Source organism: Stenella coeruleoalba (genome assembly GCF_951394435.1).
Source record: "Stenella coeruleoalba genome assembly, chromosome: 15".
NCBI classification, from domain to species: domain Eukaryota; kingdom Metazoa; phylum Chordata; class Mammalia; order Artiodactyla; family Delphinidae; genus Stenella; species Stenella coeruleoalba.
In genome coordinates this window covers 14,662,018-14,690,002 of record NC_137161.1, presented here as the reverse complement: position 1 = coordinate 14,690,002, position 27,985 = coordinate 14,662,018, and the positions used below count along the sequence as shown (strand labels likewise).

Sequence of the window (27,985 nt, the reverse complement as noted above, 5' to 3'; positions counted from 1 at the left end):
GAAGGAGAAGAGGACAGAGCCTGGGAGTGTAGGGAGGGGCCCACGAGGGGGTCTGACCAGGAAGGGGGATCATTAGGTTCAGAAAGAAGCCTCAGGGAATGTTCCATGCTTTTCTCTTAGGCTGACCACTTGGGGCCTTCAGATGGAGGGCTCAGGGAGTGCTCGAGCCGTGCCTCCCTCCCTCGCTCTCATACAGTTCTCACAAGCTCTGCAGTTTGCAAAACCCAATCCTTCCCCTATGGGCCTGTGGTTTCCTGTGGGTCTGGGGTCCCGCCTGACTCGGCAATGGGGACTGTGGGAAGGAGGGAGAGGGGGAGGTGGTGTAAGCCCTTTCTTTGCCTTCTCATGTTGGGACTGCCCAACCCCCCCCCCCCCCACACACACACACCCCATTCCCTGAGTCAGCTCTCGCCCGGGCCTGTCCGAGAGGGGCGGGGTCACTGATTCATTTGACAGCGCCTCTTTAAAGTCCCCACAAGGGCAGCTGCAGCCAGACACTGCTACCCTCACCATGAACCCCTGGCAGTCCTTGGTCCTGGCGCTCCTGGTGCTGGGCTGCTGCTCTGCTGCCCCCAGACCACACCAGCCCACCTTTGTGGTCTTCCCGGGAGAACTACGAAGCAATCTCACCGACAGGCAGCTGGCAGAGGTAGGCACACACTCCAGCCTAGAGTTGGGAAGGGCTGGCTAGGAATCCCAGGAAGGACATGGGCTCTCAGAGGAGATACTTAGGGGCATGTTGGGGGGTGATGGGCACCTCTGGAGAACAGAGGTGTCCAGGCTCGGGCACTGGGATGCTCTGGACAGTGGTTGCCAGGAAGGGGTTAATGAGGGTTTCTTAGATGGGCAATGGGAAGTGGTGAAGGGACATTGGAGGGCTCTGGAGTGGGGATGGGCTGGGGATGAACAGGGGTAAACCCTAGGAGGCCCTGAGGTAGGCATGGGCCAGGGGCATCCGGGGGTGGAAAGGAGCTGAGGATGTCTACAGGGAGGGGAGATTCTTGGGTGGGCACAGGCACTGGGATGTAGGGTACCCAGTCCTGGATACAACGCCTTGTTGCTAGTCCCTGAGAGCCTGGAGGGATGGAGTCCTCACCCAGCAGATCAGAGAAAGGAAGTCAGGGCTCTGGGATGTCTCTGCCCCTCCTTCCGCAGGAATATCTGTACCGCTATGGCTACACTAATGTGGCAGAGATAAGCAAGGATGATCAGTCCCTGCGTCAGCCTCTGCAGCGTCTCCAGCGGCGCCTGGCCCTGCCGGAGACGGGCGAGCTGGACAGCACCACCCTGAATGCCATGCGTGCCCCACGCTGCGGCGTCCCAGACCTGGGCAGATTCCAGACCTTTGAGGGCGACCTCAAGTGGCACCATCACAACATCACCTACTGGTGCGAGGCTGGGCCCCCCGGGGGCGAGCGGGGCGTAGTGGGGAGAGGCTGCCCGGTGGTGAACACGTCCCGTCTTAGGCCCATCCCTGGGTGTCACTAAACCAGGGATTTAGTGAGCCCAGGGCAAGCGGCTCCACCTCTGAGCCTTCGTTCCCCCATGGGAAACGACCTCGCAGTCTGAGTCCTCCTGTCAGGGCCGTTGTGAGAGTCCAAAGAGAAAAATGCATCTGAAAGTGCTTTATAGCTGAAAGCGTGGAGCGCACACAGCGCTGTGTATCTGAAGTTGCTGAGACACGGGGTGTCGCCGCTGCTCCGGATCCCGCCTCTCACTTCCGACCTCTAGCCTCCTGCCTTTCCCTGCAGGATCCAAAACTACTCGGAAGACTTGCCGCGCGACGTGATCGACGACGCCTTTGCCCGCGCCTTCGCGCTCTGGAGCGCGGTGACGCCGCTCACCTTCACTCGCGTGTACGGCCGTGAAGCCGACATAGTCATCCAGTTTGGTGTTAGGGGTGAGAACGCGAGAAGGGGAAAGCCAGGAGAATCGGAGAGGGGACAGAGGAGGGAGGACCTCGGAGAGAGTAGAGGGGGCCCTGGACCCGGATTTCTCTTGCCTGTGCCCGCAGCCCTGGCTGCCGCTCGCCTTTATGGCGCCCCCTGCTGACCGACACCTCATAGCGCGGGGACTCAAATCTTGGACAGCAGCTCCGAGGCTGGATTTCAGCCCGCACTCAGTCCAGCGCCCTTGGGCAGTGCACAACCTGCGCAACCATACGCGGCTAACTCTCTTCGCCACCTGCTTCTTCAGAGCACGGAGATGGGTATCCCTTCGATGGAAAGAACGGGCTCCTGGCACACGCCTTTCCTCCTGGCCCAGGCATTCAGGGAGACGCCCACTTCGACGATGAAGAGTTGTGGTCTCTGGGCAAAGGCGTCGGTGAGATTCCCGAACCGCCCGGGTTCCCATTCCCTTCTCCTCTCACGCGCATCACCAGCCGCCCTGACCCCGTCTCCCTTTCCTGCAGTGGTTCCGACCTACTTCGGAAACGCAAAGGGCGCCGCCTGCCACTTCCCCTTCACCTTCGAGGGCCGCTCGTACTCTGCCTGCACGACGGACGGCCGCTCCGACGACATGCTCTGGTGCAGCACCACGGCCGACTACGACACCGACCGCCAGTTCGGCTTCTGCCCCAGCGAGAGTGAGTACCCACCCTCCTCGAGGGTCCAGAACACTGGGGTTTTATCCCAGCCTTGCCGCTAGTGCTGTGTGGGCTGCAAATCACTGTCCTGTTCTCTGGGTCCGTTCTCCCGTTGTGAAACGAGGCGAGGAGGGGTGGAGGACACAGGTGGCTTGTGGGTCAATAAACTCGTGGCGCCTTCGGGTAATCGCGTGGGCCTCCCAGGACTCTACACCCAGGACGGCAATGCGGACGGCAAGCCCTGCGTTTTCCCGTTCACCTTCGAGAGCCGCTCCTACTCCGCCTGTACCACCGACGGTCGCTCGGACGGCTACCGCTGGTGCGCCACTACCGCCAGCTACGACCAGGACAAGCTCTATGGCTTCTGCCCGACCCGAGGTACCTCTGCCCCACCTACCTGATTCAGCCTCGCTCCCTAATTCCGCGATGGTCCCCGAGCGTGGCTCTTCCACCCATCAGTTTGTTCTTCTACTCCTCGGCGGTCCTCAGGACAGCCGTGACTCTGGCCGCCATCACCACGGCTCCTCCCCCTGCCTTCCTATTGCTGCCGCCGCATTCGCGGAGGCCTCGCCTTTTAGTCCTGCTTGCAGCCTCTCCCTGGGCCTCTGATCCTCAGGTCCCGCCCACCAGTCTAGCCTGGTCTCGGCTGTGTGCGGCACCACGCCCCCTAAGCTTTTTTTTTAATTTTTTTTTATTTTTTTATTTTTGGCTACGTTGGGTCTTTGTTGCTGTGCGCGGGCTTTTCTCTATTTGCGGCGAGCGGTGGCTACTCTTCCTTGTGGTGCGCGGGCTTCTCATTGCGGTGGCTTCTCTTGTTGCGGAGCACCGGCTGTAGGTGCCGGGGGCTTCAGTAGTTGCAGTACGCGGCTCAGTAGTTGTGGCTCGCGGCTCTAGAGCGCAGCCTCCGTAGTTGTGGCGCACGGGCTTAGTTGCTCCGCGGCATGTGGGATCTTCCCACACCGGGGCTCGAACCCGTGTCCCCTGCATTGGCAGGCGGATTCTTAACCACTGAGCCACCAGGGAAGACCCCTACCCCGCCCAAGCTTTTAAAATAGGCCTCCAAGTGTCTCTCGCTTCATGATTGGCCCGCCCCTGGGTCTTTATTGGACCCACCCATTTGGCTCACCGGAGGCCCTGGGTCTCTCCAGCTGACGCGACGGTGACCGAGGGCAACTCGGCGGGGGAGCTGTGCGTCTTCCCCTTCACCTTCCTGGGCAAGGAGTACTCGACCTGCACCAGAGAGGGCCGCCGTGATGGGCAGCTCTGGTGCGCCACCACCTCCAACTTCGACAGAGACAAGAAGTGGGGCTTCTGCCCGGATCAAGGTGGGCATGGTTCTGAGATTCCCAGGCTGGGACCTCAGCCAGGGCAGTGGTGTCCGGGAGGGATGGCTGGGGCTGGGAGCTCGGCTCAGGGCTCACGTCTCAGGCTCCCTCTTTCGTCCAGGATACAGCCTGTTCCTTGTGGCGGCGCACGAGTTTGGCCACGCGCTGGGCTTAGATCACTCGTCCGTGCCAGAGGCGCTCATGTACCCCATGTACAGCTTCACTGAGAAGCACCCCCTGCATAAGGACGATGTGCAGGGCATCCAGCATCTGTATGGTGAGGGTATGGGGCAGGGATGGAGGGAGGAGAGGGAAAGGCTGGGCTCTGCCAGCCGCGAGTACCCCGAGAATGCAGAGGAGGGGAAAGTTAGGACCCCAACATCTATCTTCTGGAGACCCTGGCCAATGGGTACAATTGTTGCCAGGTCAGTGCTTGGAGATGGTGATAAAGAGCCCAGACTCTAGAGTGAGACAGACATAGGTTCAAAAGCCAGTCCAGCCACTTCCTGGCTAGATGACTTTGGATATGTTACTTCACCCCTCAACTTCCTCATCTGTAAAGTGGGGCTAACACCTGCCTCATGGGGCTGTTGGGAGGCTTAAGTGAGCTAGAATAATGTCTGGCATATAGTAAGCACCACATAAGTGTTCGACATTTTTATTATTATCACCACTTATTATCATTAGTATATTTCCTCATTAAAAAATGGGGATATTAAAGAATCTACTTCATAGGTTTTCTTTTATTTTTCTGAAGATCAAACAAGCTAACGTGAATTTTTTTTAATATAAATTTATTTGTTTTTGACTGCGTTGGGTCTTTGTTGCCGTGCGTGGGCTTCTCACTGTGGTGGCTTCTCTTGTGGTGGAGCACCGGCTCTAGGTGCACGGGCTTCAGTAGTTGTAGCACGCGGGCTCAGTAGTTGTAGCAAGCGGGCTCAGTAGTTGTGTCACATGGGCTTAGTTGCTCCGCAGCATGTGGGATCTTCCCCGGCCAGGGCTCGAACCCGTGTCCCCTGCACTGGCAGGCGAATTCTTACCACTGCGCCCCCAGGGAAGCCCCAAATGTGAGTTTATAAAGCTCCTAGCACTAAGTTTGGCACTCAGGTTGAGAGCTCAAAAAACACTTCTCTCCTAGCAGCCTGGGGATGGGGGTGAGTATGTGAAAGGAAACGGCCTGCCCAGGGTTGGGGGAAGGCAGGCTCCAGCATCCAGAGTGGGGAGAGTGAGCGCCAGGGGCCTGGCTGGTAGGCTTTGGGGGAGCAGGCAGTCCATGGGCACAGCGCTCCGTAGGAACAGGGGCTGTCTTATGCGGTGTCTCTTTTTAGGTCCTCGCCCCGAACCTGAACCACGGCCTCCAACCACTGCCACAGCTGAACCGCAGCCCACCGCCCCTCCCACAGTCTGCACCACGGGGCCTCCCACTGCCCCCCCCTCAGAACGCCCCACTGCTGGCCCCACGGGCCCCCCTTCAGCTGGCCCCACGGGTCCTCCCACTGCTGGCCCTTCTGCGATCCCTACAAGGTCTCTGGATCCAGCGGACGATGTCTGCAACGTGAACATCTTCGACGCCATCGCGGAGATCGGGAAACGCCTGCATCTCTTCAAGGATGGGTGAGGGGCAGGGGCTGTGAGGTTTCGGGAAGGGGCTTGGAGGCGGGACCTGCCTGTGTCTCCCCGCCCACTGACCTTGTGTTCAAGGTTCAGTGCCAGCCATTCCCTTTTCTCGTCCAGGAGGTACTGGCGACTCTCTGAGAGCGGGGGACGCCCGTTGCAGGGTCCCTTTTTTATCAAGAACACGTGGCCTGCGCTGCCCCTCAAGCTGGACTCCGCTTTTGAGGATCCGCTCACGAAGAAGATTTTCTTCTTCTCTGGTTAGTTTCCTCCTTTCTTCCTTCCCTATCCGCCCCCCCCCAAAAAAAATCCACACACACACACCAACCTAGAAGGACCAAGAGACCGAGGACAATACATAAAACGTCTTGTGCGCATTAGAAAAAGACGCCCCCTTCTGGCGGATGCAATTTAGCAAATTTAGCAGGGGCTGAATTTCAGCCCTCCTCACCGCACCCTTGCACAATCGTACCGAGAGACTCTGCTCCTCGGGCACACAGACCGCGGGCACACCGGGCGCGGAAAGGCCTCGCTGCGTTCTCCCTCTTGATATTCAAGGAGAGTATGTGCTCCGCCCCCAGACCGATGTGACTCTTCTCTCCTGCAGGGCGCCAAGTGTGGGTGTACACAGGCTCGTCGGTGCTAGGCCCAAGGCGTCTGGACAAGCTGGGCCTGGGCCCGGAAGTGGCCCAAGTCACCGGGGCCCTCCCGCGCGCCGGGGGTAAGGTGCTGCTGTTCAGCCGGCAGAGTTTCTGGAGGTGAGAGTCCCGGGACCGCCGGCAGGGGGAGCCCAGGCGCCATCCGACTGCCCGCCGGCTCGGCAACTGTCTCCTCGCTGCCGTCCTGCAGGTTCGACGTGAAGACACAGAAGGTGGATCCCCAGAGCGCCACCCCAGTGGACCAGATGTTCCCCGGGGTGCCCATGAATACGCATGACATCTTTCAGTACCAAGGTGAGGGATGAGGACGAGGGTCGGGGGAGGATCCCTCCCTGAGACACCTCCCACGGTAGGGTCCCCTGCCTTAGTGATTGGTCAAATTCTGAGAGAGAAAGCAAAAGCCCGTAGAGATTGAGGCAAATGCCCCAGCACAGGTGAGTTCCCTATAGAGGCAGGGATCTTACCAGATCATTCAGGGACACAGGAGTACAACCAGAACTACGACCCAGATTTCCTGTCTCCCCAGCTGAAAGCCCTTTCCCCTACAAGTAGGGATACTGCCACTGGGGATACAGTGATAAATAAGACAGTTCATAGCTGTGTGTCTTTTGGCAAGTCACTGCTACTCACAGAGCCTCAGTTTCCCCATCTGTAAAATGGGAGTGGTAGCTGGAGTTACACTTGCTTTCTCTTTCTCACTGCTCACCTCCAATCAGCTGACAAGTTCTGTTGACTCAGCCGCCAAAGTATTCACAAGCTCCTCTGCAAACACCCTAGTCCAAGCCGTACTGGTTGTCCAATACCTTTAATATATTCTGTGAGAGTAGGGAGGGGCTAGGAGTGGAGGGCAATGGTTTTGTGGGTGACTCTAGACCCATTCCAAGGTCAAAGAAACTAACATGACCTGATCTGACCCCCTCCCCCCTCCTCATCCCCTCCCACTACTCCTGTCATTCCCTTTGCTCTGCTCCACTCACACCAGCCTCTGGCTGTTCTCTGAACACATCAAGGTCATTCCCAGCTTAGGGCTTCTGTGCCGGTTGTTCCCTCTGTCTGGAAGGTTTTCTCCCCAGATTGTCACTGGGCTGCCTCCCTCTCATCCTTTAGGTCTCAGCACTGAGGCCACCTCTTTGGAGAGACCTTCTCTGACCCTCATTATCTGTTCACTTGCTCGCTCGCTTTTAATATTTCCTCCATCGCTTTCTCCATTGTCAAAACCAGTCTCATTTATTTATGCATTTGCTTGTTAAGCGTCAGTCTTACCCCACTAGGGTGTAAGCACCAAAAGAACTGAGGTCCTGCCTGCATTCTTCCTCTGCTGTATCCCCAGTGCCTCTAACAGTGCTTGGCACGATAAATATTGTTGGATGAATGAATGGGATTTGTTGAATGAATTGTTCTGAGTATCGACTGTGTGCCAGGCTCTGTGTCAGTGCTTTGGACAAGGAGGTCTGTGCCCTCCAGCATCTCTGTGGGGGGCGGGGGGGACACAGGTGTCCTATGAAAACCTTGGAAAGATCTCGAAAGGGCAGGAGGGTTGACTGTAAAGATCTGACTCCTGTTTCTGTATGTGTATGTGGGAAGGTTGGAATCACCCCTCTCGGTCCTGCCTTTCCCTTGCAGAGAAAGCATACTTCTGCCAGGATCGCTTCTACTGGCGCGTGAGTTCCCAGTATGAGGTGAATCAGGTGGACTATGTGGGCTACGTGACATTTGACCTCCTGCAGTGCCCCGAGGACTAGGGCCCCCCAGCCGGCTTCAGCACTGCAGTGGGAGTCCCCACAGGGGCCATCGCGACAGGGAATGAGCCAGTCTGTCGGATCCAAACTGGTGGGTCTGTTCTGAAGGACAAGGAGAAGGGGAGGTGGGCTGGGCCCTCTCTTCTCACCTTCTTTTTTCGTTGGAATGTTTTTAATAAACTTGGATTCTTTAACCTTTAGGAGCGGATTAATGTCTGTATTGTATGCACGCATGTATGTGTGTAACCAACAGAGGGCTTACTATGCGCCAGGCAATGTTCTAAGCACGTCATAAATATTAACGTTCAATCCTTCCTATTAGGAAGGTATAATGTAATTACTCCTATTTTATAGCTGAGGAAATGGTCAACCTATTATTCATTCATCAAACATTTATTGAGCCCTTACATGGAGCCAGGCCCTGTGCCGGGCACTGGGGATAGAGAAATGAGTTAGACTATGTTTCTATCCTCCACGACCTCTCAGTGGTCCTCAAATTTTCGGGTGCCTGAGAGAGCCCTTGCAACTTGCTTAAAATGCAGGCTCCGGGCTCCAACCCCAGAGAGTCCAGCTTAGTTACAAGGGTGATGATTCTGTGCCTGGTAGGGGTGGGGTCACACTTGGAGAGTGTGCAGCGTGTGACCCTTTTTCTAGAATAATGGCGCACGCGCGCGCGTGTGTGTTTGTGTGTGTGATTCTGCGTGTTGTGGTTGAAGTCAGGAAACATTTCCCAGCCAAGATGACATGTGAACTTGAACTGCATCCGGAAGGGTGAGCAAGAGTTTCTTCTTGTGCAAGGAAGACTGTCTTCTTCGAGGATAATTTACCAAGAACCATTAACCCTAAAAATGTTCCTACTCTCTAACCCTCGCCCACGTGTGCACAAAACAACACCTAGAAGGATGTGAATCGCAGCATTGTTCATAGAATGAGAAACTGGTAACAACCTAAGTGCGCAGAAGCAAGGCAGTGGATAAATAAAACATGGATTATATACGTGATGATAGGAACTACCCCTAGCACAGCACTGACTGTGTGCCGGGCACGGTTGCACGTGCTTTATGTGAGTTAACACAGCCAATCCTTAAAACAACCCTGTGAGACAGGTACTACTCTTACCTTAGAGGTACTATTACTATTGCTATCACTCCCTCCCCCTGCTTTATAAATGGGTAACTGTGGCACAGAATTACACAGCTGACCTGCAGTCTCCTAGCTGGTGATCGTTCCCTTGGGATTGGAATGTGAGCTCTTGGCGTAAATGCTGGGAGGACAGAAAAAGCAAGGGGGCGTTTGGGGGAACTAGAAATGGCTCAGAACTCTAGTATGTGGTTTGAGCAGAGAGGGTTCTGGAATGGTTGAGATAGGAATGGTGGTGTGGGCTAGATGAGAGAAGGTCGAAGTGGCAGGCTGAGGAGGATGGATTTGACCTTCCAGGAGGGCAGAGGGACTTGACTGAAGGGTCGGGCCAGGTGAGTGGAGGTGATGGGCTTGGTCAGCTTTGATCATCTTCCACACCCGGGGCCCCGGGTGGGAGTGTAAGGAGAGGTTCAGGGAACTTCTTCCTAAGCTTCCTGTGGGTGGGGCCCCTCTCTCTTAACTCACCCGTTTTTCACTCAGGAATGACCCACTCCCACTGGCATACCAATGTTCCTTAATATGGCTTGTTTAAAATCCCTCTAGACCCCTGTCTCTCAGTTCTGTTCCATTTCTCTACTGCCCACCCCCATCCACAGGAAAACGTCCCCAAAGTACGGTTTCTACTCACTGTCTCCTATTCTCTTCTCAGTCATCTGCAACCTGGCACCCACTGCACTCCTCCACTGAAATGACTCTCTTCAAAGCCACCTGTGATCTTCCCGTAGCCCGATACAGTGGGTACTTCTCTGGGCTCGTTCCATACCATCTCTCGGCTTTTTTGACCCAGTGGATAATGCCCTTCTTCCTGAAGTGTTTCGTCACTTGTTCTCTGGGTCACCCCTTCCTCCTGGTTCTTCTCCCCTCTCGCTAGGATCTCCCTCTTGCCAACCTTTAAATGATGGTGTGCCCCTGTGCTCTATCCTTGGACGTCTTCGCTGTGTACACGCATTCCCTGTGATCTCGTCTAGCCCTGCAGCTTTACACAGCATCTCTCTGCTAAAGACGCCGAAATTTATATCCCCAGCCTTATACTCTCCCCTGAGCTCCAGAATCAGATGTTCTACTGCTACCTCCGCATGATCCTTAGGTGCCAAAGAGATATCTCAATATACCGGGTCCACCTGAGCTCTCGGGCGCCACCTTCCAAGCATACTGCTCCATCGGTTGTCACCACCTTAATAAAAGACAACGTCATCTGCCCTCAATTGAGCTTAGAACCTGATCAGTCTTAAAATCTAGGGATCTGTTAAACTCCTTATTCTGGCACAGGGTATCTCAACCTCGGCACTGTTGACAATTTGGATCAAATTACTCTTAGTTGTGGGGGACTGTCCATACACTGTAGGACGTTTGATGCCTTCCTCCAGGAGGTAGTGGGATCCATGGACAGATGCTAGACCCATTCAGGGTCAGTCTCCCTCCCTCTATCATGGGCCCTAACATGGGGACAGGGTGCAGGGAGGCGATGGTGAATCTGCGGCTCCGGGCTGGCAGTCTTGGTGTAGGACTAGATGGCACAGGTGGCCTCTACCAACTAGATGCAGTGCCACCCTCCTCCAGTTGTGACACCAAAAACGTCTCTGAATATTGCCAAACGTTCCCTGGTGGGCAAAACTGCCCCGAGTTGAGAACCATTGCTCTAATGTAACAAACCTTCAGACAGCTTGACCCATCATAAGTGTACATTTCAACAAACTGAACACGACTGTCTAACCAGCAACCAGATCAAGAAACAAAACATTCTTAGCACCCCAGAAGCCCCCTCATGCCCCTTTTTAATCACTACCCCTTCATCCCAAGAGTTACCACCATTACTTCTAACAGCTTAAAGATACATTTTGACTATTTTTTACTTTATTTAAAGAGTATTTTACAGTATATACTCTTTTGTGTCTGGCTTTTTTTAAAAAAGTTAATTTATTTTATTTATTTATTTTTGGCTGTTTTGGGTCTTTGTTGCTTCGCGCGGGCTTTCTCTAGTTGCGGTGGGCGGGGCTAGCTTGTTGTGGTGCGCGGGCTTCTCATTGCGTTAGCTTCTCTTGTTGTGGAGCACGGGCTCTAGGCCCGCGGGTTGCAGTAATGGCACATGGGCTAAGTAGTTGTGGCTCACGGGCCATTTCTTTGGGGCATGTATCTTGGAGTGGAATTGCTGAGTAGACAGGTATGTATAAGTTCAACTTTAGCTGACGGAACAATTTTCCCAAGTGGTGTTGCCCATCTATACTCCCACCAGCAGTGCATGAGAGTCTAGGAGTCCTCCTTGACTCCTCTTTCCTTTACATGCAATGTCCAATCCAGCAGCAGGTCCTGTAGGTTCTACTTCCAAAATGTATCTGGAATTGGACAACTGCCACCACCCTAGCCCGGCTAATCATCACCACTTACCTGGGGGTTGCAGGAGCCTCCTAATTGACTCCCAGCTTCCACTCCTGCCCTTAGTTGAGTCTTCACCCAGCAGCCAACGTTCCCCTACTCAAAAACTTCCCATGACTTCCCTTGTAGATTAGAAAAGAATCCAGACTCCTCCCTGAAGCCTTCAAGAGACCATACGATCTGCCCTCCTCTCCTCCCTCATCTCCATCAGTCTACTCTCCGTTCACTCTGCTCCAGACACACTGGCCTTCTTGCTGCTCCCTGAACAGTCCAGGCTTCTTTTCACCCCAGGGCCTTTGCACTTGCTATTTTCTCTGCTAGAGAGCTCTTCTTCCAGATCTTTGCTTAGCTGGCTCCTTCTCATCAGTGAGGGCTCAGGTCAAATATCACATCTTCTGAGAGGTCTTCTTAGACCATCCCCTAAAGTAGTCCTTCCCCCTAGTCATTACCCCTTGGCCCTACTTTTTCTTCTTAACATATACCACAGTCTCAAATTATCTTGTCTATGCGTTTGCTCACTTGTAATCTTTCTCCTCTCACTCATTAGAATTTGAGCCACACGAGGGCAGGAAGCCAGTCGATCTTATCCAATCAGTGCCTAGCACCAAAGCCTCAAACACAGGCGCGCTATCAAGATGTGCTGAATGAGTGAATTAAACCCAGGTGTTTAGGAGACCCCAGCCGAGGAGGGCCCGGGCTCCTGGTGCAGGGGAGGTGCAGGGGTGGCTCTCAGCAGCAGGTTGGATCCTCAAGCGCTTCCAGTGGAATTGACAGCCCAGGGCCTCAAAGCGCAGTGGCCAGATACAGTGGCTCAGCACAGAGGGCACTAGGACCCTGCGCGGCGTCACGGCCGGCGGGGGGCGGCCGGCGGGGATGGGGGAATACGCTCTTTCTGCCTCCTGGAGCCCGGCTGCGGCCACTTGTGCGATCCCGGCCCGTACCGCGGCCGCCCGGCTCCTTTCCGCACCATGAGCCGCAGGTTCACTGTCACTTCACTGCCCCCCGCGGGGCCTGCCGGGACCTCTGACTCGGAGTCCCACCGGCATTCAGCAGCCGATCTCCGTCGCCTCTCAGGGGAAGACGCCAAAGGTAGAGGCCGCAGGGGGCGGGGCCTGCCGGAGTGGGGCGGGGCGAGAGAAGGGGAGGGGACACAGTGGGCGGGCCTTCTGTTGGGAAGGGTGGGACCAGGACTGGTAGGCAGAGGGTCCCAGCCGAAGGCCAGAGAAGGGAGAGGAGGTGGAACCTAGGGAACTGGGGGAAGGCTGGAGGGGAAATGATGAAGGGAGGGACCACATTTGAGGTGGGAGGGGACACAGGGAAGAGGGTGGCGCTAGAGGCGAAGGGGCGGATCTTATAAAGAAGCTAGGGTCCAGGGTGCTGGGCCGGAGCGCAATAAAGGGGCGGGGTCATCTCGGGTAGGGGGCGGGACCAGAGGGGAAGAAGGTGGAACCAGGGAGGAACAAGGGAGGGCCGTGTGCGTCCACAGCCAATGGGTGGAGGCAGGACTATCTCGTTTTGGGGGCAGAAAAGGGCGGGACCAGAGACGAAGGGGTTGGGCTAGTAGTATAGGGGTGGAGTTGAGGGAGGGAGGAGACGTGAGTCCGGGTCGCTAGGTCTCCAATCCTCAGTCACCCAGGAGGCGTCGCGGACAGCGCCTGGGGATCCCGGGAAGAAGACAGGAGAATGAGAAATTTGGTCCCCGGGCAGCTCGATCCTGGCAGGATTCCGTGGGCACTCTAGTCCCGTCCCTGGGGGATTCGCTTAGCTCCTTCTACTCCAGCTCCACAAGCGGTGGGTGGAGCCAGCTCAGGCTGTACTGGGGGCGTCTTCCTGGAGGGCCCACTGCAGTGGTCTTGTAATGGAAGTTACATGCAGGGTACAGAAGAGAGAGGAGGGAAGGGATCCTTCTAGGCTTCGATGAAGAATTAGCATCCTGGATGCACACACAGTCTTCTCCGCAGGGGCCACTTTTCAGGGGTCCCCTGCCTGACTCTGGGCCCCTCAGGCCTGAAAGGAACGTGGAGAACTCGCTTGGCCCCAGCGCGGGGAGGAGGAAGAGCCTCCCCGGGCCGCCAGGGGTCGCTGCTGAGCCGCAGGTGAGCTCACCCTGACCCCAGCAAAACTAAGCACCAAAACCCCTTTAGGGGTTTATTTGGCGAACCTCTGCATTGGATAGATGACCAAACTGAGGCGTATATTTCAGCAGGGCTCCAGTCCCGTGAACCAACCGCCTCCTGGACGTTGTCATATTGGGGGGCTCTTTCCTTTCTTCATCTTTCCCATAATCTGCCCCTTTTCTCATTTTCACAGTTGGTATAGACGTAGATACACGAGCATATTTTACATCAGCCATTATAATTATTGCTATCCCCACAGGAGGAAAAGTCAGAGCTCTAGAAGCCATTCTCAACGCCCCCTTTTCTCTTCCCACCAGATCTGATTGGTCCTCATGTCTTGGCCACTTCACCTTCAAAACTTATCCTGAATCTGGCCACATCTCTCCTCCTGTCATCATCACCCTGGTCCAAACCTCCATCATCTCTCACGTGGCCATGACCACAGCCTCCTCACTGGTCTGCCTGCCTCCAATCCTGTTCACACCACACAACGCCCCCCCCGCCCCCCCCATCGCTTGTAGGATAAATGGCAAACCCTTTAGTCTGTCATTCAAACCCTTCCCTCATCTGCTCCTGGTATACCTGTCCGTGTTCTTCTCCCACCTCCATTAGCCAGGGAAACTCCTCCTCACTCTGTAAGTTATAGCTCATTTAACCTTTTCTGAAAATCTTTTTCACGTTCCCTCACTTCCAGGCAGAGGCAGACATTCCTCTTCTGCCTGACCACTGCACTATTATAGCACATGTCCCAATGGATGGAAGTTATTTACTTGTGTGTCTCCTACATCTCAAGGGCAGGGACCACATCCTTTTAACTTTGTGTTCCGAGTACCAAGCCCACAGCCTGGCACTTAGTAGGTGCTTCCTGCTCATCAGATAAGAGGGGGAGTGGCTGTAGACTCCTGCTTCCCCTACCTTGCCTTCTCTCCTGTCATTCCCCACCCCCTGGCTTGAGAATAAGATGGCTCGCTCTCTTATCCCAAGGTGACTGTTCTGTCTTTCCATTCCCATTTCCAAGCTCTTGCATAATGAAGTAAAGTACGGCTCCCAGTGTTGGGTGTGCAGGTGTGTGTGCAAATTGGATGTGAATCTGGAACGCTGTGGGCTTGTGGCAGAGGCGGTGTGTGTGTGTGTCTTTGCATGTCTTGAGGGAGAAGCATCCCACGCTAGCTCTGTTGACCTGTGGGGCAGTCAGTGAGTCAGTGCTTACGTGTGTCATTGTATGCCAGTGTGTTGATTGGCATGTTGATGTGTGTATTTCTGTGTCTATCTGTGGGATGGGTACCTGTGTGCAGCAGTTTACTGAAGTTCCATCTTGAGAGTAATTTGGGGATTTTGAACCTCTTAGGCCCTGAGACAGCCTCCAGCACCTCTCCTTGGTAGGTCGCTACATGGGGAAGTGGACAAGGGCTCCCTAGGGGAACATAAAATCTGCTGGTATCTTTCCCACAGCTGTTTTTGTGCCAGTGCTCTGGCCCCAGGGGGATGCTCTCCCCACCTGTTGTCATCACCCAGGCCCCTTAGGGAGAGATGGCAGCATGTGGGAGGTGGGGGAACGCTTGGGGGAGGGTTTGTAGGTCATTTACATACAAGTGTTACCTTTCACTCTGGACCCAGGGAGTGGAGTTTGCCCCTGGAGGTGCTTCCTGCTGCCAGGAGATCAGCTATAGGTGGGAATGCGACTTACAGGGGAGGAAAGAAGCAAGTCAGAAGTTGATCCTTGAATCTACCACTAACACTGGGCAGCAGCCCACATGCCTCAGTTGCCTCATTTGTACCATGGGAAGATGGATGGTGACTTGGCTGGACAGAATTGAACCTGGGACCAACTGTTACAATTCTGAGCGACTCCCCCATCCCTTTGCACCACTCCCTGCTGTGCCTCAGTTTCTCATAGAGGAAGACAGGGCACTGGGAAGAGCGCTGGGCCTGGTTAAGACTAACAGGAGTTGGGATGTGTCCCCATGGAGTGAGAGGGAGCCAACTTACGCTAGGGGACTGGAGCAAGACCACGATGTAGCCTATCCACTCGCTAGCACAGCCTCTGTGGTGTGGCCTTGGGCACATTGCTTCCCCTCTCTGGGCCTCAGTTTCCCCATCTGTAGTATAAAGAAGTTGAACAGGAAGCTACCTGAGGGTCCTTCTAGCCATAAAAATGCTCAAATCCTTTGATGATCTAGAAGAGTGATGTTCTCTGCCTCCCCCATACCCAAACCTCCTGTTTCAGTCTCTTTATCTGTAAATTGGGAAGAATGACACTGAATTATTGGTAAAAATACCTGATCTGGAGATCTCTAGCCCATCCAAGGAGTTCTCCAGTCACCCACTCCTCAAGCCGGGACTCAGAACCTCACGGCCCAGTACCTCAGCCCAAGGTGAGGCCTGGAAATCTCCATGGCAACAAACTGGTTATGAACGGGGCTGTAGTTGCCATGGTGATGGGCTGCTCTCTCTCTCTCTCTCTCTCTCTCTCTCTCTCTCTCTCTCATCCCCCTCATCTCCCCTCCCCTCTTCTCAATGAACCAGAGCGATCTGCGGGCACCAGCTCTCCAGGTGGGGTGGGGGGGGGTACAGTGAGAAAGGGGTCCTGATTCAGAAAGAGGGAAGATGGGCTGAATCTGCCGAGGAGTGGGGGGCTGTTGGGGTGCCATTTCCATGGTGACAGGGCTGCAGCCTGTTAATTAAGCCCCCGGTTACCACGGAGACGATGGTGGTTGACGTGTCTGCTGCGAGCCCTGTGTGTATGGGGTGTGCTCTGTGCCGGACTCGTCAATTCACTGCAAGGGTCTGGGGTCTGGAGGACGGGGCCTGCAGGTGGGGGAGAGAAGAGTGAAGAAAGGAGTTCAGGGCCTTGGTTCCATGAGGCCAGAGCTGGGGGTGGGTGGGTTAGGCCGTGGGGCTAATGATATAGAGACAAAGATGGATAGGGATTAAGCCATAAGGAGGAACACTGTGCCTGCCTTTCGTGGAAGGAGGACCCAGTCAGGTGGCTCCAATTTCTTCCAGACAGTTCCTGGTCCTGATTCAGTGGCTGCGGCCCTGGGCTGCAGGTCAGGAAGCCAGATTCTGGCCCCCAATCTGCCACGAGTTCACCTCATGGAGAAAATTTGTACCTTTCCATTTCTAGACTCCAATTTCCCCATAAATGAGGACGATTAAAAAAATAACTTACAAAGTTCCTTCCAGTTCCCCAGTCCTGATATTTAGGAGGCAGCTTCCCTGACCTTTTTTCTCTATGAGAAGCATAAGGTGGGAGGGGAGAGGAATTTTAGAGACTCGGAGTTTAGAAATAAGACCCTGCCCAGCTCTGCATCTCGTGATGCTTTAATGAGGAGATTCCCCTGGCCCTAGATCTTCCAAGGGCTCTGGGTGGGGAAGCGGTGCTGAGCTGGTAGCCATGTTCCTGGGGCTCAGAGCTGAGGGTCATCTTACTGGCCAAGGCCAGGCTGGCAGTGCAGGAGGTGCCTGCAATGTGTTTTCTGAAAGCCTCACTGCAGAGGGTTGGCCTGAAGCCAGAATAGAGATCAGTCTTCTTGAGAGGTGTGTGTGTGGGGGGTGTGAATCAAAGGACCGGGGTCTCCCCTTGCGGCTGTCTCTTCACTTGGTCTTGTCTCCTCATGAAGAGCTCCCTGGCTTTAGTCTGAGATAAATTGAGAGAGCACTGAGAGTTTTCAGGGTGGGAAGAAGGCCCATGGGTTATGCAGCCTAACCCTTTCATTTCATAGATGGAGATACACAGGCCCTGAGAGGACCTCAGTTTTGCCCAAGGAAACACAGAGTTTGAGGGCAGAGGACAGACAGCACCAGCATCTCCTGAATCCCAGATGCCTTGTGAGATAGGAGGTTTGGTGGGGGTGGACAGATGGGATGCCCAGGGGAAGAGGATCACCCCTGCCTTCCCCTATACTCCCTTGGGATCTAGCTTTTCTCCATGAGCGGGCTCAGTCCCTGAGCAGCCAGGGCTCTGGACCACAGATGAAGAGAACTACCCCCAGGGGAACATCCCAGACCCGGGATTGCTGAAAAACCTCAGTATTTATTTCACAGCGCTTCTCAGACAAACCTACTGCACATTTTACTATATTACCTGTCTCTGCAGAGTAGTAGAAAACCATAATGGTGGTGATGGTGGTGGTGGTGGTGGTGGTGCGTGGAGTGGAGTGTTTAGAAACTCTTGCACACTGGCCTACCCACCTGCAACCCTTTAAACCTCTGTCACCAATCCAAACTCACTGCACTTTTTTGTGTGTGTGGTTTTCTCTCTGGGAAAGCCAAGAGGACCAGTTCTCACACCCGGTCTGAATACCTAGCTCTCCACCCTAAAGAGTCCTTCTGGCGTCCATAAAACACAGTGGCAGGGATAGCTTACTGGTGGATCCCTCAGAGGGCCCCTCCAGTCAGCTGCTGAAGACTCTGTGGTTGACCGAATCTGAAGCCACTGACAAATAATGCGACAACGGAATCCGAGCAGCGGGCCCTGTCCATGGTCCTGAAAACTCCCATCCTAGAACTGGGCCTCTGGTCGAGTGGACAGTTTTGTTTTGTTTTGTTTTTTAAGAATCCTTGAAGGTCTCTGGGCCCACCTCCAATTGCAAGCTGAGAGGCCACTCCAGCTGCACGTCTGAAGGCTGAGCACAAGAAAAGGGAGAGAGCTCATCTCCGACCCAGTCCCTGTTCCTTTCTTAGTAGCCAAGGATCAGAGGCCACTGAGCAGTTTGGATATGACTGCATTCGTGTCCCTTCTATTGGAGGCAGGACCCATTTAAAAAGAGGTTATGTTGAGGAAAAGAGTCCGAAACTGGAATAAAGGAAACTGGATTCTAGACCAAGTTCTGCCATTCACTGGCATAGTGTCCACAGGCAGTCATCTTACCCCCACCCTTTGGGCCTTAGCTTTTTCACCTGTAAAATGAAAGCTGTGCATTAGCTAAGATGATTGACACGAGCCTCTCCAGCCCTGGAACTCTCCTGGAATTTAGAGGGCTAGTGTTGGAGGCTTGGGTGAGTCTGAAAATCATTTCCCCTTGATCTGCTCTCCTCCTTGGATAATTAGTTTTTTCCAGGGACTCAAAGGGTCCAAACCTCTGATGCCGCTTCCTGAGATCTCTCCACCCCTGGCTCAAGCCTGTATTCTAAGGGTGCTGAGGGGTCCCAGGACAATCAAGCTTCTACGGGGATGATGTCAGGGGAGGGGGAGGAACACAGAAAGCATGTCAGTTCTGGAATCCTCAGAAAGCAATCCTGGATTAGGGGATTAGACACTCTCGCCCCGGGAGAAAATCTGGTCCCAAACGGACAGGCGGCCTCATTCTCCCCTCCCCCACTCTGTTCCTGGCATGCCTCCGACCCGCCTGCCCTCCCTAAAGGCTGCACCATCCCCAGTGGGGAGTCAGCGCTCCCTGAAACCTCACTGCTGCCTTGTCTCTTCCTCACCACCTCTCCTTCCCAGGGTCATTCCACAGTCAGAGGGTCCTTGTCTTTGGGCTCCAGTGATTTGCCTTGGAGGTGAGATGCTAAGACTTCCATCAGTCTAAGCGCAGTAAAGTGTTCACTGCAACTCCTCAGATTCATCCTCCCATTTCAAGACAGGATGAGCCAGACAGTTCAGCCAGTGACCCTGAACCCCACGGGGGGCAGCACAGTGCTTCGGTTAAAAGCTCTGGCCTCCATACATCCCTAGCTCCAACCTCTTGAACAGTGATTATGGGAGAGGGTCTGGTTCTCCACCGTTCTTTGGGGCTGGCCTTCCCAGCTTTGCAGACAGGCTCTCCAGGGACCCATATTCCATGGCGCCCTACCCCTGCCGCCTCAGCCCCCCTCATCTTCCCTCTAGGGGGCGGATGACCCTCGGCCAGGCAGCCTCTGCGGGGCCGCCTCCCCGCGGCCGCGACCTAGTTCCCTGCCGTTATTTTTAGGGCGCGGGATGGCACCTGCCCACGTGCCGGCCCCGCCTGCGCCGGAGAGTGGGGGGCGGGCGGAGCTACGTCTGCTCAAGGGAGGCGAGGTCCCCATCCCCCGCAGCACCCTCTCCATCCCACCCGCGCAAGCCCCCAGTTTTCGTGCGAGGGGGCCTCCAAGAGAGCACTGCCCGCCCCTCGTCCCCTCTTCTTTCTCCCTCCCTCGCTCCCCCCCGCAAAACCCCGCCAGTGGCTCATGCCTCCTGCATACGGGATGAGGCGAGCAGCGCCGCCGCTGAGAGGGGGCGCGCGCGGGTGTGAGCGTGTGTCCGTGTGCGAGTGTGTGTGCGCCGGGCGGGCGGGCACTGCAGCTTCTTCCTCCGTGGAGCGGAGAGCGAGAGAGAGCTAGAGCGAGCGAGAGAGCGGCGGAGGCAGGCAGAGGGGCGCGGGTGAGGCGCCGCAGCCATCCCCGGGCCCGGCGCCGCGCCGCCACCATGCTAAACAACCTGACGGACTGCGAGGACGGCGATGGGGGAGCCAACCCTGGTAAGCAGCGGTCCGGGGGCGGCGAGGAGAGGAAGCGGCTCTGGGGTTAGAGGCAGAGCGGGGGCCGCCTCCTTCAGAGGAGAGGCGGGGATTGACCGGGGCGGTGGGCGCCCAAGGCGGCCTGGAGCCCAGCTCCATTGGAATGCGCCAGGCACTGTACGAGGTGCTGGAATGCGCCGCGCCCGGGGACAGGGCTGGGGGCCAAGGGGCTGCCATTGCCCACGGCCCGGGGGCAGACGTGGGGTAGCTAAGCGGGGGAGGCGGTGGGAAGGGGTTGGAAGAGCTAGAACGGGCTGACGTGTAGCTCGACGGGAGGGAGGAGGGCTCCTCTTCCCGAGGAAGGACCCTGGCGTCCTGGCGCAGAGCGCGGGGGTTGCGGGGGGCGCAGTCTGCGGCAGTCCCTCGCTCTGAGACTTCCAGCTGAAAGATGGGGGGAAGGTGCCTATGGGGGGATTGGAGCCATATGACAGCCCCCGTCCGGCTGCGGTGTCTCCTTAAGGGGTCACTTGATGTGGTCCGGGCCTCCTCCCCCAAAGCTGCCCGGGGTCCGACCTCAGACCGAAGCGTACCCCCTCCGGGGATTTTCAGCTCTACTTTGCGGAATCTCCTTCTCCCTCTCGCGTTCCCGTGGGTTTGGGACGGGAAGCAAGATCACCTTCCTTTCTTCCCCCTTTCCCCTTCCTCTGAGTACCCTGGCATAGCAGTGTGGTTTCAAGGGCGGGGCAGGGGAGAGTCTTTCCAGTCAGCTCTGCTAGCTTCCCCAGTGAGGCCTCGGGAATGGGGTCCCAGCGGCCGAATTCCTGGCGCCGTGGCGCGGACACTGCGGACGCGCTGCGGTGGGTGCGGAGACTCGCTAGGAGCCGAGGGGCTTGGAGTGAGTCCGTTCGCGGCTCCCACTCTCCTCCGCGCTTTCCCTGCTCCGAGGTCTGCGAGGCCAGCCACCCCCTCGGGCTCTCGGGCCCCCCGCCGCCCCCCCGCGGTCTCAGCCACCCAGCACGGCCGTCAGCCGCCCCCAGCCCCCACCCTCCAGCGGTGCTGCGTCCCTTGCGCACTAGCGCGCCTCCCGCTCTGGCTGTCTGCGCTCAGCGCCTCAAACGCTCCCCTGGGCATTGCTTGACCCTCTGGGCCGAGACTCCTGCAGACCTCCCCCAGGGGTGGCCCAAGGCTGAAAGAGCAGGGTCTTCCAGGGACTGGCAGCCTGGCCTTGAAGTCCTCCGGATCCTGGGTCCAAGTCAGAGCCAAGGGGTCGCTTGGGAAGTCTGTGGACACCCGGGTCCCCGATCCTTTGTCTGACACCCCTTCTTCCTCCCTGAGGCTGAGTACGGGTAGGAACTACTGGCTGCCTAACTCATCCATCTCCACAGTCACCCTGAGGTTACCTCAGTCCGCAGCCGCCCCCCTCCACAGCGGGCTTAGGCTGCGGGAGGGAGGGGGTTTGGCAAAGTCGAGTCCGCAGCAGAGCCCGGCATCCCGTCGCGGTTCCTAGGGAACGAAGGGGGGCCATGTCCACCTGGGATCCCCTTCAGATGTCACCACTCTGAGGAGGGGACTCTGTTCTCGCAGACACGGGGTATGGGTCCAATCCCCCAGTCCCTGCTTTCTCTACCCTGAGGATGGCGTCTTACTGGGCGCCATGGGATTTCCATGGGGTCTCACGTGGCCTAGAAAAGTGGCCTCTGGGTGTGAAGCAGTAGTCAAACTAGGAACTCCTTCAGTTCTACCCCTCCCCATAAGTTTCCCAGACTCTGAGTGTAGCAGGCTCGTGGGGAGACTTTCTCCCTAGATATCAGTGTCCAGGATCTGGAACTAGAGTGGCCAGGACCTGGGTCTGGCATGTTGGGTCCCAGAGAGAGAAAGAAGGCCTCCCAGTGGTGCCTGGAGACGATGACAGGCGGCTCTAAGGACCTCCTGGGCTTGAGGGAAGACCACCAGGCCGACAACCACTGGCATCTCTTAACTCAGGTTCTTGGAAATGTAGGAGGGGACCCTTGGTCCTGACCTCGGGGAGGTAGGAATGACCAGAGTAAGAAGGCTCCTCTGGACGAAAGGACACAAGGATATTTATTGTCTCTGGCCCCCAGGTCTCCTTTCCTCTTGGGGTCTGACGCCTTCCCCTACTCCCCCAATCTGGCTTGGGGATTCCCCCAGGCCTGGCCCCAGGCCCCCAGGGGAGGCTCCTTAGCCCGCGCCGCTAGCCTGTTTCCTCCCCGGGAGCTCTGGCCGCCGCCGCTTAATTGAAAGCCGATTCGGGCGGAGAGCTCCCAGGGGGCGGGGGGGGGGGGCCGAGAGGGCTCAGCCTCAGTCTGGCCCTGCCTCTCGCGCGCGCGCCGCACGGCGCTCTCCCATCATCCTGACTCCTGGCTCCGGGGAATCAGGGCGAGTTCCCCCTTCGTAGTCCTGCTCCTCTGAGAACTCATGAAGCTCACCCCTCCCCTTCAACCGGTGTTCCAGGGAGGGGACGAAATCAGCCCTGGCAGACGAGACCGGGGGCCTGGCGTCCCACCCAGGCGGCGGGTGGAAAGGCGGGACCCAGGACAAGCCTACGAACCGCTCCCTCCCCTGCCCTCGTCTCGGGGCTGGGATCCGGCCGGGAGTCCGGCTCCGCGCTGCGCGTCGCGTTACATAAGCCGCTGCGGGCGCGTGGCCGGCTCTGCTCCGCGCGGCGCTCTCTGCCCGCGCCGTCGCCATGGAGACCGGCGCGGAGGTGCTTCGATGCCGGGTCTCGGGCCGGGACGCCCCCCATCCCCGCCCTGCACGCGCCCCGCGCCCCCACGAAGGAGGAGGGGAGGGGGTGTGAAAGGAATGGGGGGCTCTCGTGTCTGGTTGTCCTGCCCCTAAGAGCGGACGCTGTGGAGAGAGGGACCCAGTCCCACAGGAGACAGGGCCCCTAAATCTTGCTGCCGGGGAAGGCGTGTGGGATAGGGAGCCCAGGCTGGACGGGGTACCACGTCTATTAGTAATCGTAATTGTAACAGTAACGGCAGTAGCTACACTTAGGTGCCGGGCACGCCCAACAGGCATTATTTTACTTAATCCCCACAACAGCCCTATGAGTTAAACACCATTATTATCCCTTTGCAAAGTAGGAAACTGAGGCTTAGTTTAAGTGACTTGCCCAACGTGTCGACACAGCCACCAAAGTTGGGACTGGAACCTAAATCTCCTTGGCTCCAGCCTGTTTTCTTAACCATTAAGAAATTTCTTCTCACCTCATCCCCCTTCAACCTCTCTAGTTACCACCATAGTGTGATAGGAACATCTTGCCAGCATTTTAAAAGGAGGAGGGACCCACCTCACTTTTATTTCTCCTTTTCTCTGGCCCCAAACAGCTCTTCTGAGACACTGGGGGTCAGGAAGGGAGCCTGGGGGAATTCACCTCCACAGACTTTTTCCTGAGCACCTATTACATGCCAGGCTCCCACTGGGAGGACCGGTCTGCAAGTCCCAGGAACCCACATATGTGAGGAGAAGAGTGAGCTGGTGGAGGCCCCTGTTGGGAGAAGTTCTTGGCTTGATGAGTGAAGTGGAGGTGGTGACAGGAGACGGTGGTGGGTTTCCCTTGAGGATGTGAGGCATCACTTCCACAGTTTTGAGTCGGGATGAGATTGGTTATAGCAGGTCATGCTCTGGGGATGGACCCTGGCTGGGAGATGAAGGAAGGTTTCCAGGAGGAGAGGCTGGGGAGGATTTGGGGAGATGGGGAGAGAGAGAGGGACCAGGAGATGAGGGGACAGGAAATTCAGAATATGTAGGGCCTCAACTTCACTTCTGTTTTGGTCATTGGCGAGTTTCTCCGGAGTCCAAAGAGATGTCTACTGCTGGGGTTCAGCCCTGAAACTGAGAAAGTGTGATGGCTGAAGCCAAGGGAGTGTGTCTGTGGAGGGCCCCTTACATCTCTTTGAAAGGACCCTCTTCTTAATGCCCTAGAGGCTTTCTTCTTGGATGATCTCCAGGCACACGGTTTCACACACTTCCTACACGCCTTTTCATGGGCTACCCCCATGTCTTCCCCCTGTCTGGCCTCTCTCCTGGGACCCAGACTGATCCGTACATCCAAGTGCTTCTGGACATATTCACTTGGGTGTCCTATAGCGCCTCACCAGCAATCAAATTCAGCAACTTCCCCACCCCCAATCTCCTTCTCTCCCCTGTTTATTTATTTATTTTTTTGCGGTACGCGGGCCTCTCACTGCTGTGGCCTCTCCCGTTGCGGAGCACAGGCTCCGGACGCGCAGGCCCAGCGGCCATGGCTCACGGGCCCAGCTGCTCTGCGGCATGTGGAATCTTCCCGGGCCGGGGTACGAACCCGCGTCCCCTGCATCGGCAGGCGGACTCTCAACCACTGCGCCACCAGGGAAGCCCTCCCCTGTTTATTAAATAGCACCATATCCACCCATTTACCCATGCTAGAAACCCAGGCCTTATCCCAGATTCCTCCTTCCCACATCCTCAAATATCTGGCATGGAAATGTGTGCCAGTAATTCTGGAGTCTATTCATTGTTCCGCCCTGCTTCTGGTCTGGGTATCATTGGCCCTTGCCCAGATTTCTGAAAGTCCCTAACTAGCTTCTGTATTCTTCATCTAAAGGCCAGAGCAATTGCTCTAAAACACAAATCTGTTCATGGTGTTTTTTGCCTGAAACTCTTCAATGACTTCCCATTGTCCTCTGGATGAAGTCCAAAATCCTTAACATGCCTGGCTAGTCATTTAAGGACCCGGCCCGCAGTTACCTTCCTAGCCTCTTTTTTTTTACATGCTACTCCCCATCCTTGCCCCCCACCCCACCGTACTCCTTCCTTAGACTCCTGCCGGATCAAGCTTCCTCCAGCTCCTCTGACCCACTCCTCTCACTCTCACCTCTGGGCCATCGAACATGCTGTTCTGCTGTTCTATTTGCCTGGAACACCCTCCCGCCTCCCTCCCAGTCTAGCTCTTACTCATCCTTCAGTTCTCAGCCGACACGTCACTTCCTCTGGGAAGCCTTCCGTGACCTCCCAGGCTGGACTGAACACTTCTCCTGTGTTACCACAGCTCTTCTTTCATATTCTACCACGGACCTTATCCTCTGGGTTGGAAATTCCTGGCTGCTGGTTTATCTCCCCTGCCTTTGGGTTCCCCAAGGGCTGGGATGGTGTCTTATTCTGTGTTTTACTCCCCCATGCCCATGCCCACGCTGGCACACAGGAGACATCCAGTAAATACTTGTTGACTGAAGATGAATGAGGGACACAGGAGATGCCAAAGGGGGGTCACTCTTCCAAGAGGTGGAGTATCCTTGGGGCCTCAGCTGCAGGGTTCTCTGCCTTCCCCCCACCCCCAAACACCAGGATGGGCTAGTTGTGGTCAAGGAGGGGACGCTGGAGAGTCTAGGGTGCCCTGGTGAATGAAGTAGGACCCCCAAGAGCAAGGGAGCACTTCCACGTTCATTAAATACCCCGTACGAGCCAGGGAGCACACTAGGCTCTTCGCATGCGCTGTCAACTAAAATTCTGCAAGGGAGGTTGTATTAGCGCCAGTTTTGCAATGTGCAGACCGAGGTTCAGAGAGTTAAAGCGGCCACTCAGCTGGACGCCCAGGTATGTGGGCCACACCCAGCTGGTGCCAGGCCCCTGACTCCTCCGCCTTCTCAGGTGATGGCAACCCCAAGGAGAGCAGCCCCTTCATCAACAGCACCGACACAGAGAAGGGGAAGGAGTATGATGGCAAGAACATGGCCCTGTTTGAGGTGGGTTGCCAGGGGAGTTGGGCCTCCACCCACAGTTCACCTCCGCCTTCGTCAGCCACCCCCTCCCTCCTTCCCTGGGGAACAGTCCCCTCCTCTCCATCTCTCCCTCAGGTCCACCTTCCTCCCTGAACCTCCCTGTCATTTCTTCTCCTCCCCTTTTCCCCTGCTATCCCCCTTCTTACCCCAACCCGCTCTCTCCCTGTTCTCCTTGCTCTCCTCGTCCTTGCTCATCTCATCCTAGCCTCAACGGTTTGCCCCTGGTCTGCATCTCTCTCGGCCTCCTACCGTCTAGCCCCCCCACCCCCGACCAGGGCTTAGCCTCCCAACACTGAGAGCCTCCCTCCACAGGAGGAGATGGACACCAGCCCCATGGTGTCCTCCCTGCTCAGTGGCCTGGCCAACTACACCAACCTGCCTCAGGGAAGTAGGGAGCACGAAGAGGCAGAAAACAATGAGGGTGGAAAAAAGAAGCCGGTGCAGGTGAGGGCCTCGGGGAGGAAGGGCTGAGGGAGGAGGGAGGGTGGGAGGGGAGAGGGGGTGGGGCAGGAAAGATGGATTCAGATGGAGGGGTGCATGATGGAGACAGAGGGATGGGAGGTGGATGCTGAGGGAGGGGAAGGGATGGGAGGTGAGGGATAGACATGGAGGGGAGAGGGAGGGGAGGCTTGAAGGGTAGGTGATAGAGGCCTGAAGGGAGGAGGGAAGCAAGATGAGAATCAGAGGGAAGAGGGATGAAGGGACGGGGATGGAGAGAAGAGGAAAGTGGGGGATGGAGGGGCCGGGGTAGGAGGAGTGGGCCTGGGGTGTTGGCAGTGACTGGGGGGGCTGCAGAAACTGACGCTGGCCTCCCTGGCAGGCCCCCCGCATGGGCACCTTCATGGGCGTGTACCTACCGTGCCTGCAGAACATCTTTGGTGTCATCCTCTTCTTGCGGCTCACTTGGGTGGTGGGCATCGCGGGCATCATGGAGTCCTTCTGCATGGTCTTCATCTGCTGCTCCTGTGTGAGTGACACGCTCCCCTCTCCTGACGCCTGGCAGCTGGGGCTGAGCAGGGACCTGGCGGGGGGAGGGGGAGGAGGGGGAAGCATGAGACCTGATCTTTTTATAGGAACCACTGCGTGTAATCTTTGAGAGTAAATTAGGTCTGCCTGGTCCTTCCAGCATCTCACAGGCTAGTCCCTGACGGCTATTAACCAGGTTTCACCTGGCTGTGTGTGTGTGCTTGGCTGTAATTACACAGGTACCGCAGACTCATTGATGAAAAAGATAGGTGTACATTAATAAATAAAACTCACCTACAGTCTCACAGTAGTTAACATTTCAGTAGGTCTTGACTCACAAAACATGGGATTACGGGTCCCAAACAGCTTTGTAACTGAATTATTCCCATCCTCTCTAAAAAAATCACATGTTCACTAACCACCTACTTCTCACGACATTTACGTTTCCTCACATGTGACCCTTGAGCCCCCTCTGCGTGTGAGTAGCCAGTGCTGAAGCTAGTACACCTGCCTATTTAATAAATGAAGAAACTGAGGCTTAGAGAACTGAAGTGACTTGTCTCCGGTCACACAGCTGGTCAGAGGCCAAGCTGGGGTTTCCAGAGCTCTCTGATGCTATAGCTTGCGTTTCTTTCATGTGCTTGGTGAAGAAGGGGTTTTCTGGACAAGAAGGACTTGGCAGGAGTAGGAGTTGGAACAGGGCCGAGGACAAGCTTGATGGAAGAGGACTTGTGGGTCTGGCGGGTGTTTATGGGGTAGAAGGTTTGGCCCCCACCCTACTCGCCACTCTGACGATCTCTCTCCTCACAGACGATGCTCACGGCCATTTCCATGAGTGCAATTGCAACCAACGGTGTTGTGCCTGGTATGTGACTGGGGCTTCTTGGAGGGGAAGGGGCCTGGATGGTTGGGAGGGAGGCCTGGGTAGTTGGAAGGAGGGACAGTGTCCTGGGCTTTGGGTACCATCGGGACCCCAGAGAAGCAATACCGCAGATTCGGGGGCTGGGTTACGGCGTTTTTGTGGGATAGATGGGGGCAGCCGTGTGAAGGGGAGGGGACAGAGGTGTTGATGGCGTTGAATGGGGCAATGCAAGATCTCCTCCCTTTGCCTGAGATCCTCCTCTCCATCATCCTATTTTCTGAGCCATGACCTCCTTAGAGGGGTAATTAGCAACATGGGAATTAGTGCTAGAGAAGCCACTCAGAGCGTCTGGCTGGGTCTCCCTTCAGTCCTAGGGCTACAGCTTGTAAGGCTTGGGA

At 56.2% G+C, this 27,985-nt stretch overlaps 2 protein-coding genes across 4 annotated transcripts in view; both read left to right on the top strand.

Moving 5' to 3' along the window:
* The first annotated feature begins 999 nt into the window (after nucleotides 1-999).
* On the top strand, nucleotides 1,000-8,040 carry MMP9 (matrix metallopeptidase 9). The gene is made up of 12 exons (XM_079945385.1): nucleotides 1,000-1,388; nucleotides 1,752-1,900; nucleotides 2,197-2,325; nucleotides 2,414-2,587; nucleotides 2,792-2,965; nucleotides 3,736-3,912; nucleotides 4,034-4,189; nucleotides 5,241-5,526; nucleotides 5,647-5,786; nucleotides 6,134-6,284; nucleotides 6,376-6,479; nucleotides 7,809-8,040. Exons 1-12 carry the CDS (start codon nucleotides 1,084-1,086, stop codon nucleotides 7,925-7,927), a joined length of 2,064 nt encoding a protein of 687 aa, XP_079801511.1. The 5' UTR covers nucleotides 1,000-1,083; the 3' UTR covers nucleotides 7,928-8,040.
* Nucleotides 8,041-12,187: 4,147 nt separating this feature from the next.
* The window catches only part of SLC12A5 (solute carrier family 12 member 5), a gene marked incomplete at its 5' end in the record, with an annotated part of 35,843 nt that continues 20,045 nt past the window's right edge, over nucleotides 12,188-27,985 (top strand). For 2 of the 3 annotated variants that reach the window (XM_079945254.1, XM_079945255.1), the window contains 5 exons: nucleotides 12,188-12,526; nucleotides 25,629-25,723; nucleotides 26,072-26,203; nucleotides 26,580-26,726; nucleotides 27,536-27,590. In XM_079945254.1, coding sequence (XP_079801380.1) covers nucleotides 12,406-12,526; nucleotides 25,629-25,723; nucleotides 26,072-26,203; nucleotides 26,580-26,726; nucleotides 27,536-27,590 — 550 coding nt within the window. Of the gene's footprint in view, nucleotides 12,527-19,945; nucleotides 19,998-25,628; nucleotides 25,724-26,071; nucleotides 26,204-26,579; nucleotides 26,727-27,535; nucleotides 27,591-27,985 lie in introns of those variants that run through there. The other variant, XM_079945256.1, reaches the window with a different exon arrangement.

Bases quoted from the DNA above. Each gene is read 5' to 3' on its own strand.
- MMP9 (XM_079945385.1), top strand. From the start codon at position 1,084: ATGGAGTCCTCACCCAGCAGATCAGAGAAAGGAAGTCAGGGCTCTGGG. The intron at 2,326-2,413 runs GTGAGATTCCCG...CCTTTCCTGCAG, and splicing joins GTCTCTGGGCAAAGGCGTCG to TGGTTCCGACCTACTTCGGA. The intron at 5,527-5,646 runs GTGAGGGGCAGG...TTTCTCGTCCAG, and splicing joins CTGCATCTCTTCAAGGATGG to GAGGTACTGGCGACTCTCTG.